Source organism: Aedes aegypti, chromosome 2 (genome assembly GCF_002204515.2).
Source record: "Aedes aegypti strain LVP_AGWG chromosome 2, AaegL5.0 Primary Assembly, whole genome shotgun sequence".
NCBI lineage: Eukaryota > Metazoa > Arthropoda > Insecta > Diptera > Culicidae > Aedes > Aedes aegypti.
Genome location: NC_035108.1, coordinates 64,871,930 through 64,884,113, shown reverse-complemented (window position 1 = coordinate 64,884,113; position 12,184 = coordinate 64,871,930). Strand labels below are relative to the sequence as shown.

At 38.8% G+C, this 12,184-nt stretch overlaps 1 protein-coding gene across 1 annotated transcript; it reads right to left on the bottom strand.

The window, feature by feature from the left end:
* Nucleotides 1–9,858: 9,858 nt before the first annotated feature.
* LOC110675611 lies at nucleotides 9,859–11,248 on the bottom strand. Its single transcript, XM_021841074.1, has one exon. It carries the CDS (start codon nucleotides 11,181–11,183, stop codon nucleotides 10,164–10,166), a length of 1,020 nt encoding a protein of 339 aa, XP_021696766.1. The 5' UTR covers nucleotides 11,184–11,248; the 3' UTR covers nucleotides 9,859–10,163.
* Nucleotides 11,249–12,184: the final 936 nt, after the last annotated feature.

Sequence of the window (12,184 nt, the reverse complement as noted above, 5' to 3'; positions counted from 1 at the left end):
TTTTAGGAGTTTTTTTTTTTTATTTTTGGTTATTGAAAATTTTGGGTGAATGCCTGTTATTTAGAAGATTCTACCCCATCACCCCGAATCCCATTACCCCGAATGCCATTAACCCGAACGCCATTACCCCGAATTCCAAAACCCCGAATGATCCATCACCCCGAATGACATTACCCCGAATTCCAATATCATGGGGAAATGTCATCAATATCATCATGTGAAGATAATTGTAAATTCGGGGAAAAAGCATTCGGGGTGATGGAATTCGGGGTAATGGTACATTGGGGGTAATGGAATTCGGGGTGGTGGCATTCTGGGAAATGGCATTCGGGGTAATGGTGTAGAATCATTTAGAAGATGTACATAGTAAGGCGGTCAATTTTTGTATGCATTATCATATTACAAAAATCTAAGAGTGCTTCGTGAAGCCCAAGCAGGACAGTTCGGTTTTGCGTCGTCCGATAGATTTAGCTCACAGTTTCGCGCATGTTTTCGTCGCCGGAGATTTTGTTTTTTCCTGTTTTGGAGCGTCTTGCTGGGTAGTGCTTCGTGAAGCCCAAGCAGGACAGTTCGGTTTTGCGTCGTCCGATAGATTTAGCTCACAGTTTCGCGCATGTTTTAGTCGCCGGAGATTTTGTTTTTTCCTGTTTTGGAGCGTCTTGCTGGGTAGTGCTTCGTGAAGCCCAAGCAGGACAGTTCGGTTTTGCGTCGTCCGATAGATTTAGCTCACAGTTTCGCGCATGTTTTCGTCGCCGGAGATTTTGTTTTTTCCTGTTTTGGAGCGTCTTGCTGGGTAGTGCTTCGTGAAGCCCAAGCAGGACAGTTCGGTTTTGCGTCGTTCGATAGATTTAGCTCACAGTTTCGCGCATGTTTTCGTCGCCGGAGATTTTTTTTTTCTTCTGTTTTGGAGCGTCTTGCTGGGTAGTGCTTCGTGAAGCCCAAGCAGGACCGTTTTTACATTCAGAAATGGAATAGTGAAAAATGAAAAAGTGATTTGTTTGATTTGTGTCCTCAGTACTGTTGGTTTTTGGCCGCCCGAAGTTCACCGAACCATCCGGAAGTGACATGCAGCACATAAATTTAGAGAATCAATCCGGTGAGTTTGTTCCAGTATGATACTTTTTCTTTTGTGAGCCTTCCGGATCGTTTTTGTTCGCGTCGTGGAACTTCTGATCGTTTCTTGAACGGAAAATGTTATTTTCGGAGTTTGATAATTATGTTCAGATTGCGCATTCTGTCCGGGCGGGTGTAACGCAACTAACAATCGGTTGTGGATGCTTTTTAACTGTTCGATGACCCTGGAGGGATCGATCCTGCTTTTCGTATAATTTTGAGCAGAAAAACCGACTGTGTCCTAGGGTGTTTAGTTCGAACGCGCTTCCTTTCGTTTTTCGATTATCTAAAAATACAGTACCACCCAGTACAGTTTTTCAATGGGCACAGTACAGTTTTTCAATAGGCGTGATTTTTTTTTTTTACGCGTATCGTTACACAATCCGATGACCCTGGAGGGATCGGTTTTGCTTTTTACTGGTTGTTGAGCAAAAATATTACTGCACAATCGACAAGCATTTCGCGAAATACTATTTATACTATAAATAAGCTATTGTTTTCTCTTTTGATTGCCGGCATTCAAAAGATTAATTTGAAAACGCTTAAACAACAAATATTTATGGTCTATCGCCAGCTTTCTAGGCGAATCCTGACAATATACCTTCCCCAACCTCCAACTCCGTAGCACTTATGAGGGTGTCGCTGAGTCGGTGGCCTCTCATTAAGTAAGTGCTACATCAACATTTCCTTCCCCTATCCCAAGTTACGGTAAAGATGGGCGTGGCCGGGAATAGCGATATTCATGCTTTTAGTATTCTTGTTTATGATTTGAACAAGGTATACTCCCCTGCCTTGTTCTTGAAAGTAGTCAGGATGAGATTATTAAAAAGAAACATGAATGTTGCTAGTATCCAATCTACGAAGTATACCGTAACTACGCTAACGCTAACGCTAACGCATTATCATATTACAAAAATCTAAAGTTGAACCCATCAACATTTTTCATTTGGACCCCTAGAAGCTACTGGAAAGTTTGAACGAAATTCATCAAGTCTAAGGGGAGGCTCAACGAGCTTGTAGTTAATATGGAAAAAATTGAAAATGGGAAACTGGAACAGTTAAATTTACGGCCAAAGATGAAAAGAAAAAAATGTCATTATTTTTTTGTGTAGATTCTTCAACCAATCAAGGAAGAACTGTAATAAAACGGGTCTTTCTGTTTTAATAAAAATGTGCATAGTGAAATCTAAATGCTGTTCATTTTGAAACTTATAATTTATTGCATCCATTTCTTAACTGTTTGGGGAATCTTCAAGCTACTGATGAAAAAACATCTTTGACTACAGCGTACCCGTTGGCCAAAAATGCAGTTTCTCTCTTACAAGATAAGAGCTTATTGAAAATCATGTCCAAGCATATTGAGGTAAGGCAGATCAGTCGTTCTTTACCAAAAGGAAGCGTAGTAGTGCATGGTCGTTTCATGTTCATAGAAATATCTGATTAGTTAACTCAGATAACGAACGTGGCTCAAGCACTTTGAATAAAACGCTATCAGCAGTTAGATGATTAATATCGCAGGTTCTGAAAACGGCGGTGTAGTGTGGCCCGATAATACGATAACCAGGGTAATCTGCAAAAACAAATGCTTTGTTCTCTTTCTTCTCTGTTCTTGACAAACGAGCCCAACAAAAAACGTTTGTCAGCCAACGAGAAGCGCCACAAAACAAAGATCGTTCATCCCGCGTGTATCGATCTCTGAATGCATATGCAATTTACATTACAATGGTACTTCTGGACAAACATTTGAAAAGGGCCCAAGAGGTCTTGAGCCTTTTTTTAGAAACGTTGCTGTTGAGCCCTTCTTAGCCCGCCCACGCAAACTAACACCACTATCAGAAAGATTGGTATTAGCTCTTTCTGATAGTGGTATTGGTGAGCGTTATCGAGTTGAATTGGGCGCAACAGCGTCTTACAAAGCCAATGTTTACCAATGTCGATGTGCCCTTTTGAAATGTTTGTCCAGACTTAAGCATTCAAATAATTAAGGATTTCAGTTTGCATCCTACAATACAACTGACTTCTCAAAATGTTGCGGAACCAGTACTTTTCAGTACTATTTTTTGTGCCTATAGTGTGTCCCAGAAAGTATGGGCACGACTTTGATAACGAAAATCGTAAAAAAAATTCAAACAGACTTATATTTTTATATTTATTTTTTCTTGAACATTTTAAATGCTACCTGTGAACAAAAAAATGATTAAAGAAACTTTAACCCTGCCTTTTTTATCTAAGAAACTCAATTCTTATTTGGCCAGCACATACCTTACATTTGAGTTTTGTCAGAACTTCACTAGTAATGAATGTTTTTATCAAAATTCTTCGATGCGGTAAGTTCAAGTACATTGTATTTTAGATGTAATAAAATAATAATGATGAGAATTGAATCGCTATGAGCAATCAGTGCGGAGCTCTGGATACATTTTTCGAGCAAAAAATAGAAGAGGCTTCTAGCCTAGGCTCTTCGATTCAAATGAGAAAGCGAATGCGATGCCGTTAACCATTGTCAGTATTTCCCAATTCGGTTGATTAAGGCATCAGATCTTGAACTCCAATAAGGAAATCAAGTTTTAGGAACTAAATGCGAAAGAGGTCAAAAATATGCTATGTAATTTGGAAGCGCGTCTATTTGAAAATCAAGTTATTCAGGATTTTTACCCGTAACGCGGTTAGATCACTTTTTATTGTACTCTTGTTGTATAAGTCTGGAAACGACGATCGATTTACTACATAAGATACTTATAAATTATTACGTAATGTAACATACATGCTTGATGTCTTACTGTACTTAGAATTTCTGAGGAGAAATAGCTTATCAAGTGCAACGTTTTTAGCGGCCTGCTTTTTATACATTTCGGACACCCTCATTTGTATATAATTTGGACAGGGGCATTATTTTAATATCCATATAATGGATTTCTAAAATGACGGCAATAACATAAAGATTTTATATGTGACTTATGCATTTTTTTTGCTTGTAATCATCGAAACCTTAACAACAGTTTTTCTGTTCAAAACTAAAATTTATCTGACAAAAATGAGTTCACTGTATTTCGGTTGAATAATAGAATAAAGTGAATACATTTTCAACAATACAACAGTTTCATGATTTTAACGAAAAAACTGGCTTTCAAATTTCTCAGATTGATGACGGATCCTACCCCCTTAAAGTAGTCTCCCAAAATACTAATGGAAACTTGCATACTTACAGAAAGAAGACCATCAGCAGTTCAATCAGAGATTTCTACATGAACTTTCTCAAGATCTCTAAGAATACTGAGCTTAGAAAGCTCAGAACGATGACACAAACGAACAGACAGAAAACAGTTGATATCCACGCTTATCAATTTCTACTTATCGTGTCTTGTAGTATGGTATAGTAAAATCCTTGGTTTTTTCATAAAGTTATCGCTAAATGTTATCTAAAGTATTGATCTTAGTTGATCTGCTCAAATAAAACATTTATTTGGCGGTTTCGCGATTTGAACCAAGAAGTTTCATATATGATCGTAGAAATTTATCCGCGTGGACTTAAACCGTTCCCCGTTTGACTGCATTGTGCCAGTTTATGAACCCAAGTTTGAACCGAAGTACACATGTACCGGGTTTGGTTTGAAACACTGGTACACTCAGAAATAAAAATAGTCACAGAATTACTAAAGTTAATGCATTAATCACTATTTTCTATCTGCCTCTCTTTTATTCTGCTGTGAATTTCTACACTAAATGTCAATTCGCCTGGGTTGAAGCTTAGCGATGCTTCAACCCAGGCGAATTGACACATAGGAATAAAATTCCCTGCAGAATGAAAGAGAGGCAGATAGAAAATAGTCATAAATATAAAAAAAATGTTATTCTGTGACTAGCCGTGTTTCTGAGTGTACAGAGAAGAAGCGTGTTAGCGGTTCAACACTAGTTGCAAGGTTCAAACCAAAGTTGCACTTCGGTTCTGTTCATGGGAAGACTTCTTGTTTTTTATGATTTTCGTGGTTTACGGCTAACTAGCTGAGTGGAAGCACAGACAAACAGACGTAACACTCTAGAAATTTCCATCGACCACTCATTTAACGATCATTTCAAATACGCTATGTTACAAATCTCACAACCAGAGGCGTGCGCATCGTTTTTCTTCGCGTTTGACGTTTCACATTACCGCCATCTGCCGGTCTCATTGCACGAAACACCTTCTCGTGCAACATGCTCACCAGATGACGATGGTGTAAACTGGGCGATGGATTTTGAAGAAATTTGTTCTAATTGTTACGTCTGTTTGTCTGTGGTGGAAGTTTGACAACTACTGAATAACTAAACATTACATATACTCTGCAATTGGATTAAATGGACAAATTGATGTGAAGTTTTGCGAAAAAGTTACACGTCTTCTCGGTGAGAATCGAACTCACGACTCCCTGATCTCTAGTTAGGGCGCGTTACCCCTACGCCACGAGAGGACTCATGGACGCAGAAGTTAAAGTTAATCTCCCAACTGGTGGTGAACGTGCCTTTGGAGCCGGCCTTCTGATACCCCCACTGGGACAGAGCCTGCTTCTCACACGGGTAGAAATCAGAATCCAAAAACAAGATTATGACTCATGATATCATGATTCCAGCGTGTTTTCGTCTTATGAAAATACACCATGATTTGGACTCATGATATCATGAGTCAGATTGCCGTAACGCAACACACGCGTTAGGTTTTTGTAGCTGATTGCTCGGAATCATGATTCAAATGCCAAAAATGCTGAGTCGCGCATCCGTTTATGATCGACAAAATAAAAAAAAATCAAAAAGCATACATTGAGATACGAGCCAAGAACCTTTCGATTGTAAGCCACGTACTCTACCACTCAACCGCTTCGTCATCTTAAATTAAACGTGATCGATACGAATGAGATGAAGCAGAGTGCGCCGCTTAGTGTTTTCACACTGGATGTTACGCTTATGAGGAATCATGATTATGACTCCAGGAACCATGATTTGTGATCCTGATATTATGACCTACCCAATTTATGAATTTCATGATTTGTAAATCATGGTGTGGGGATCAGATTTTTATCCGTGCAGCTTAGTGTTCTTATGAGCACTTCCATAGTTATTAACTGAGAGCTTACTATGCGAATGACCATTTTTGCATGTGTATATCGTGTGGCAGGTACGAAGATACTCTATGCCCAGGGAAGTCGAGAAAATTTCCAACCCGAAAAGATCCTCGACCGGTGGGATTCGAATCCACGACCCTCAGCTTGGTCTTGCTGAATAGCTGTGCGTTAACCGCTACGGCTATCTGGGCCTTATGAAATTTGTGAAAAAACCCTAATCACGTGGTCCTCTTTCGCAAAGTGCACCTCTTTCGGAAGAATTAGATGCCCATCCAAACACAACGCTTACTGTTTATATCCAATGCCTAGCCCGAGAGCGCATTATTTTTTGAAATACAGTGAAACCTCCATGAGTCGATACTGAAGGGATCATCGACTCATGGAAATATCGAGTCATGGAACAGCAATCCTTTGGAAAGCTGCTTGTAGGGACCATCATAGTAACCATGAAATTTTGTTTTTAATATGGTACCATGAGTCGATATCGAGTCATGGAACATCGACTCATGGAGGTATCACTGTAACACACTAATAAAATAATAATGCGCTCTTCATCAAGTTGTTCAAGGCAGAATCTCAAAAAAAAAAATACACTGCGCAATTTGAAAAATATCTTATGGTATAATCACTAATAAATATTGTGATTGTTACAATGATTTCCGGTTAAAATTGCTGGGATGACAGGGAGCACTTGAAAAAAAAAAAATTCTATGGAATATCATTAGTGGATTGGAAGACGAATATTGGGAAGAATTGTTAAAAAATCATTAAACATTTCGAAAGAATCTTTGCATACATTACTGGATTGCTTCATGAAGGAACTTTCTTGTGTTGTTGAAAAAATATATTTAGGAACTTTTAGTGAAGTTATTTAATAAGTTCCTTGTGGAATGTTTGAAAACATTTCATACAAATTCCTGGAAGAATAAGAGAAGTCTTTAATGTATCATTGTTCCAAAGAAAAATTAAAAAGAAATCAATAGCAATTCTAGCAAAAAAAAAAATCAACTGAAAGAAAACATGACCCGAGAATAAGGGAATATAAGAATGACGTTAAACGAAAAGACAACAGGACATGGCTAGCACACCACACATTATTTGACGGGCAATGCTGACCAGGAAAGCAGGATCGTGGCGGAGACGTTCCATATCAAATTTGCAGAAGAAAGCAATACAGTCAACCTACAACGTGAGTGTGGTTCGTTCAACACTACCTATAATTCGTTAGAAGTTAAACTACGACAAGTGACCAACAACGAAAGAACATGAAGCGAGAATGATAGAGGACGTACACCACAACAGCAAAGTACCTCTCTGAACAGTTGTACGTGATCTTCCAGCTGGATTAGAAGGATGCGGTGATTAATATGTGAGTTGTGGTGGAAAACAGTGATTGTAAAATGTTGTGTCAATTTGTGTGTTTTATAATAAAGAATTTAAGGCGTCTGAAGATGGTCGAAATAGTGCAGTAGGGCGAAACGTCACAAAACAATAATACAATGTTTTATTTGTTCACCGAAAAACATCAATAACATCAATAAAAATGATAGAAATCATAACAAAATGTGAGATAAAATAATTTTATGAAAATTAACAGAGTATTGTCTGTGGACAACTAAAGTTTCAAATACTTAGGACAACAAAACCGTCGCTAGTAAACAAATCAAAGGAGGTGATTTGCCGTTGTGTTGGTAAGACTGGTGAAACGTCAAATTTGCAGTGGCAGGTTGGCTGACGACGATTTTGGGGACGGTTTTACCAACGAGTTTACAAATCGTGGCGCTAGATAAGGTGCAAAATTTACAATAATAGCAAATTACGATAGCACTATATTATTACTTTAATATTTTCATATAAAAAAAACATGAACATAAGTAACTTATTAGTTATTTGTTTTATTGAGACACTAGTGCTATGAAATCAAAATTAGTAATCATTGTGATGTTTGATTAAGAAAACGAATTCACAATAGTGATATCTGGTAGCGTTATATTTATGATTCATTGTATTTCAAAAAACATCAAGATGTAGATCATGCTCAAATATTCAACTCAGCATTATCGACGGAGTTTTTTTGTGCTTCTCAATAGCTTAAAGATAAAAAATATTTCGTTTTGAATAATACGATGAATTTTAATACAACTCTAATATAATTTTCCCCTCAAACAGGTGTCAAAATCTTATGAACCAAGAAATTGTTTGTTTACTATGGTTCCATGAGTCGATATCGAGTTTCCATGTAGTAAATATGTAATGTGGTTTGATGGACATATAAAATTTGAATTTCATATATCAACCCATTGGTTCATATTCCCATACCCCTGGGCGTATTCTGACAACTTCATCGAGGCAGATTTCTTGTGTGAACAAGTTACAACATGGACGTTTTAAAGTGCCAGAATGAAGTGTTGTGCTTGTAATGATAACTTAATGACGTGTCGTCGTGTTATCGAATGGCCGATGTGAGAATATTACCAAGAACTTCTCACATACAATAAAGCTGTATTGCCCTACATTGAAACATTAAGGTTTTCGCTTTTTGGATTTTTTGTCGACATTATTAGATATTGCAGTTTAGTTGAGATGTCCAGACTTCAATTTCTTTCAGTGCCATGCATGGCAACCCAAATAGCGAATTTTGTATGACTTAAGTGTAGGCCAATACTGCAATGAAGCATGTTACAATCACTTACATATCTTCTCTGATTATCCGTGTTTCCATAACTAACCCGCAATTACTACGAAGAAGAATTCATCGGAGAGAAAGGGTATCTCTTCCCATGGCGGAAGATACGATAAGTTTTGGTAAACATGATCCATTTATTGGAAGAATGAATGCTTTCCCTTAACTCGAATGTATGTCAAAAAATCATTCTGTTACCAAACAATTATTATGAAAAAAAAAAAATCCTATTTAATAACCTGTTTTTATTACTTAGATGAGAAGCGTTACGTCAAAGAGAATAATAATAAAAAAGCCGAACCAATTTTTAGCGAAAGCCTCAAAATTCAACATGCTGAGTGCTGACAAGGTGAAAATCTCAATATACTACTTAATATCTAGATAGCGTCCAAATCCAAGATGGCTGCCTCACTCAAAATAATACTGATATTCTTTAATTGGCACAAATAAAAAACTCATGATTGAAAACTTGTTCATCTTTTGTACAAAAAATGATGTTTGCATTGTTTGTACTCGCCATGTATATCAAAATCGTAGAACATGGCTTGGAAAATCGTTATTTTATAGGGCAAAATACCATTTCCTCAAATGATTGTTAGTTACTACAATTTTTCATCAACATCAACAAAACAGCCGGTTATATCTTCTTCTTCTTTTTCTTCTTGGCATTACGTCCTCACTGGGACAAAGCCTGCTTCTTAGCTTCCACAGTTATTAACTGAGAGCTTTCTTTGCCAAAGTTGCCATTTTCGCATTCGTATATCGTGTGGCAGGTACGATGATTCTCTATGCCCAGGGAAGTCAAGGAAATTTCCATTACGAAAAGATCCTGAACCGACCGGGAATCGAACCCAGACACCTTCAGCATGGCTGTGCTTTGTAGCCGCGGACTCTAATCACTCGGCTAAGGAAGGCTCCGGTTTAAACCACAAAGACAAATTTCGGATTCATTTATACATACAAGTGTTGTTTGGCAACAATTCACAGAATTTTATTATCACGTTAAAGTCTAACCCTCACTGCGCAGTTAATGTCATTTTTTTTAAATATCTAGCTTAACATTTATTAGTTGGGTTTCAACTGTTAGTATTGCAATTGCTTCATAAATCTAAAATAACTGACCTATCACATTTACTCCATAATATATTACATATATTGCTCTCTATCTAGTCTCGTCATTCTCTCAATAAAAAAAAATCAACCTATCATCCTATTTAATACAAATGACTCATATCGGTCACCTATTCGGTTTAAGCAAATCAGCTTGGCTACTACTCTCCATCGACAGAATTCTGATCACCAGCGTCGCCAGCAGCGCCGCGACGAGCTCCGCCACGCCTCCTAGTGCGGACTCGTCGACCTTTCGCAGCTGGAGCGCCAGCTCGATTAGCTCCTTCCGGTACGCCATCCTGTTCCGGCTGTTCGGCCAGATCGGCGATGTCCGCCTTCTTCGCGCAAGCCAGAGCCAACGGAGCAGATTCCAACTGTGGAGCTTCAAAACTCTGCTGATTCATAAGGTTTGGTGCTCCGAATAATGATGTAGGTGGTGGATTACAATCAGAGAACGCTTGTGGGGCCTTAAACGCGGATGGGGCTCCAAAAGTCGTACCGAAGGCTTGGTCAGTTCCACCGGCAAACCCTAGCGCTTGTGGTTTGTATCCACTTGGGGCAGGAGGACACACCGCAAGACGTTTCACTGGTTCACCTCCAAAGAAGCACTTTGTGACACGAGGAGCAGGAACGTACGGAGCGTATGCGTTCTCCTTGGCTGCGCACTCTTTGTTCACTGCAATATCCAACGCTTGTTCAAGTTTCAGCGTTTCGCTTTCTTCGCACAGTCGATCCAACACTTGACCAGGACGCAACCCGGTGATAAACTTGTCCAACAGCACACTTTCCAAATTTCCCGAAAATTTGCAGTCCACCGAAAGTCGCTTCAGCTTTCCATACCACTGAGTCACGTTTTCGTACGTCTCCTGACGGGCGTTGTAAAACTTGACCCGCTCGCGGAAGATCGAAATCTGCGGACTGAACTGCTTCCGCAGTAGTTCACACAGGAACTCGAAAGGCTTATCCTTGGGGAGGGCCGGGTGGCACAGGTCTCGCAGACTCTTGTACGCCTCGGACCCAATCACACTGATCAGAAAGGCACTCCGTTTTTCGTCTGGAACTTCATTGACTTCGAAGAACTGCTCCAACCGCTCGTAGTATACATTCCAATCGTCCAGGGAACTGTTGTACTCGGCTATCGATCCAATCATCTGCTTCTGGCTGCTTCCCATGCTGCACATAGGGGTATGGTACTTGTGGTTACTACTTTGAATCGAAGAAGAATGGAAACTGTCGCGCGACGGCCATCCACTGGGTCGCTTTATAGACTATGAAACGAACGCATACATTCGATGCCACTGAGGAGGTGCGCGAGTGGTAGTTCAGCTGACTAATACCACCAGCGAGTAGTGCTGCCAATACCAGCTAGTTGAATGGGTTAGTCAGTCGGTGTTTTCGATTTGATTGTGTTTTGCACCACGTCATGTTTGCTCTTGTGGTAGCTTGCCGGCGGTGAGATCAGAATAAACGCGTGTTGTGATTACGAAATAGTAATTGAATTGCACCGGTTAATGGCGCAGGGAAAGGCAGGATGTTTCTTTGTGTAATTATAAACACATTTGGAATGCATTCGATGATAACACTGGAATAGCAGGTAACAGTGAGATGAATCAACAAATGGGTCCCTTTATTCGATGTTATCAAACAGACCAGAAGGTGTTTGTTTGCTGAATGCTTCAAATGCGATATTGATAAGATTCGCAACTGATTGGATTTTGCAAAACAGTTATCTGAAACTTTCATTGAATAGAGAGTTGATCATATATGAAGGGCAGATAATGATTGCGTGTCGTAAAATAATAACTTTAGAGACCTCATACATAAACAGAGAAAAAAAGAAACCAAACAGGAGCCAGGAGGTAGGAGTTTTAATACAGATTTCTAGGAGAATTCAACTACATTCTTTTAAGAAAGAATTCTTCCTTCGATTTGCTAAGACATTTTTTAAAATTTTCTCCAAATTCGTCGTTCTTCATTTTTTTTGACATTTCAACTACGATTTTTTTTCTAAGGACACTTTACTGCCCATAACCGCATATTTGTAACATTCGACTAAAGTATGCATTGAGGAAATATAGTACCAAATGTGTATTTTGTGACAGTGTGGAAAGAAACTAAAATTTCTAAAAATTACCTAGCCCTCAACAATAATTATTTGATATATTTTTTATTATTGGTAATT

Excerpts from the sequence above, each read along its gene's own strand:
- LOC110675611 (XM_021841074.1), bottom strand. The coding sequence starts at position 11,183 with ATGTGCAGCATGGGAAGCAGCCAGAAGCAGATGATTGGATCGATAGCC.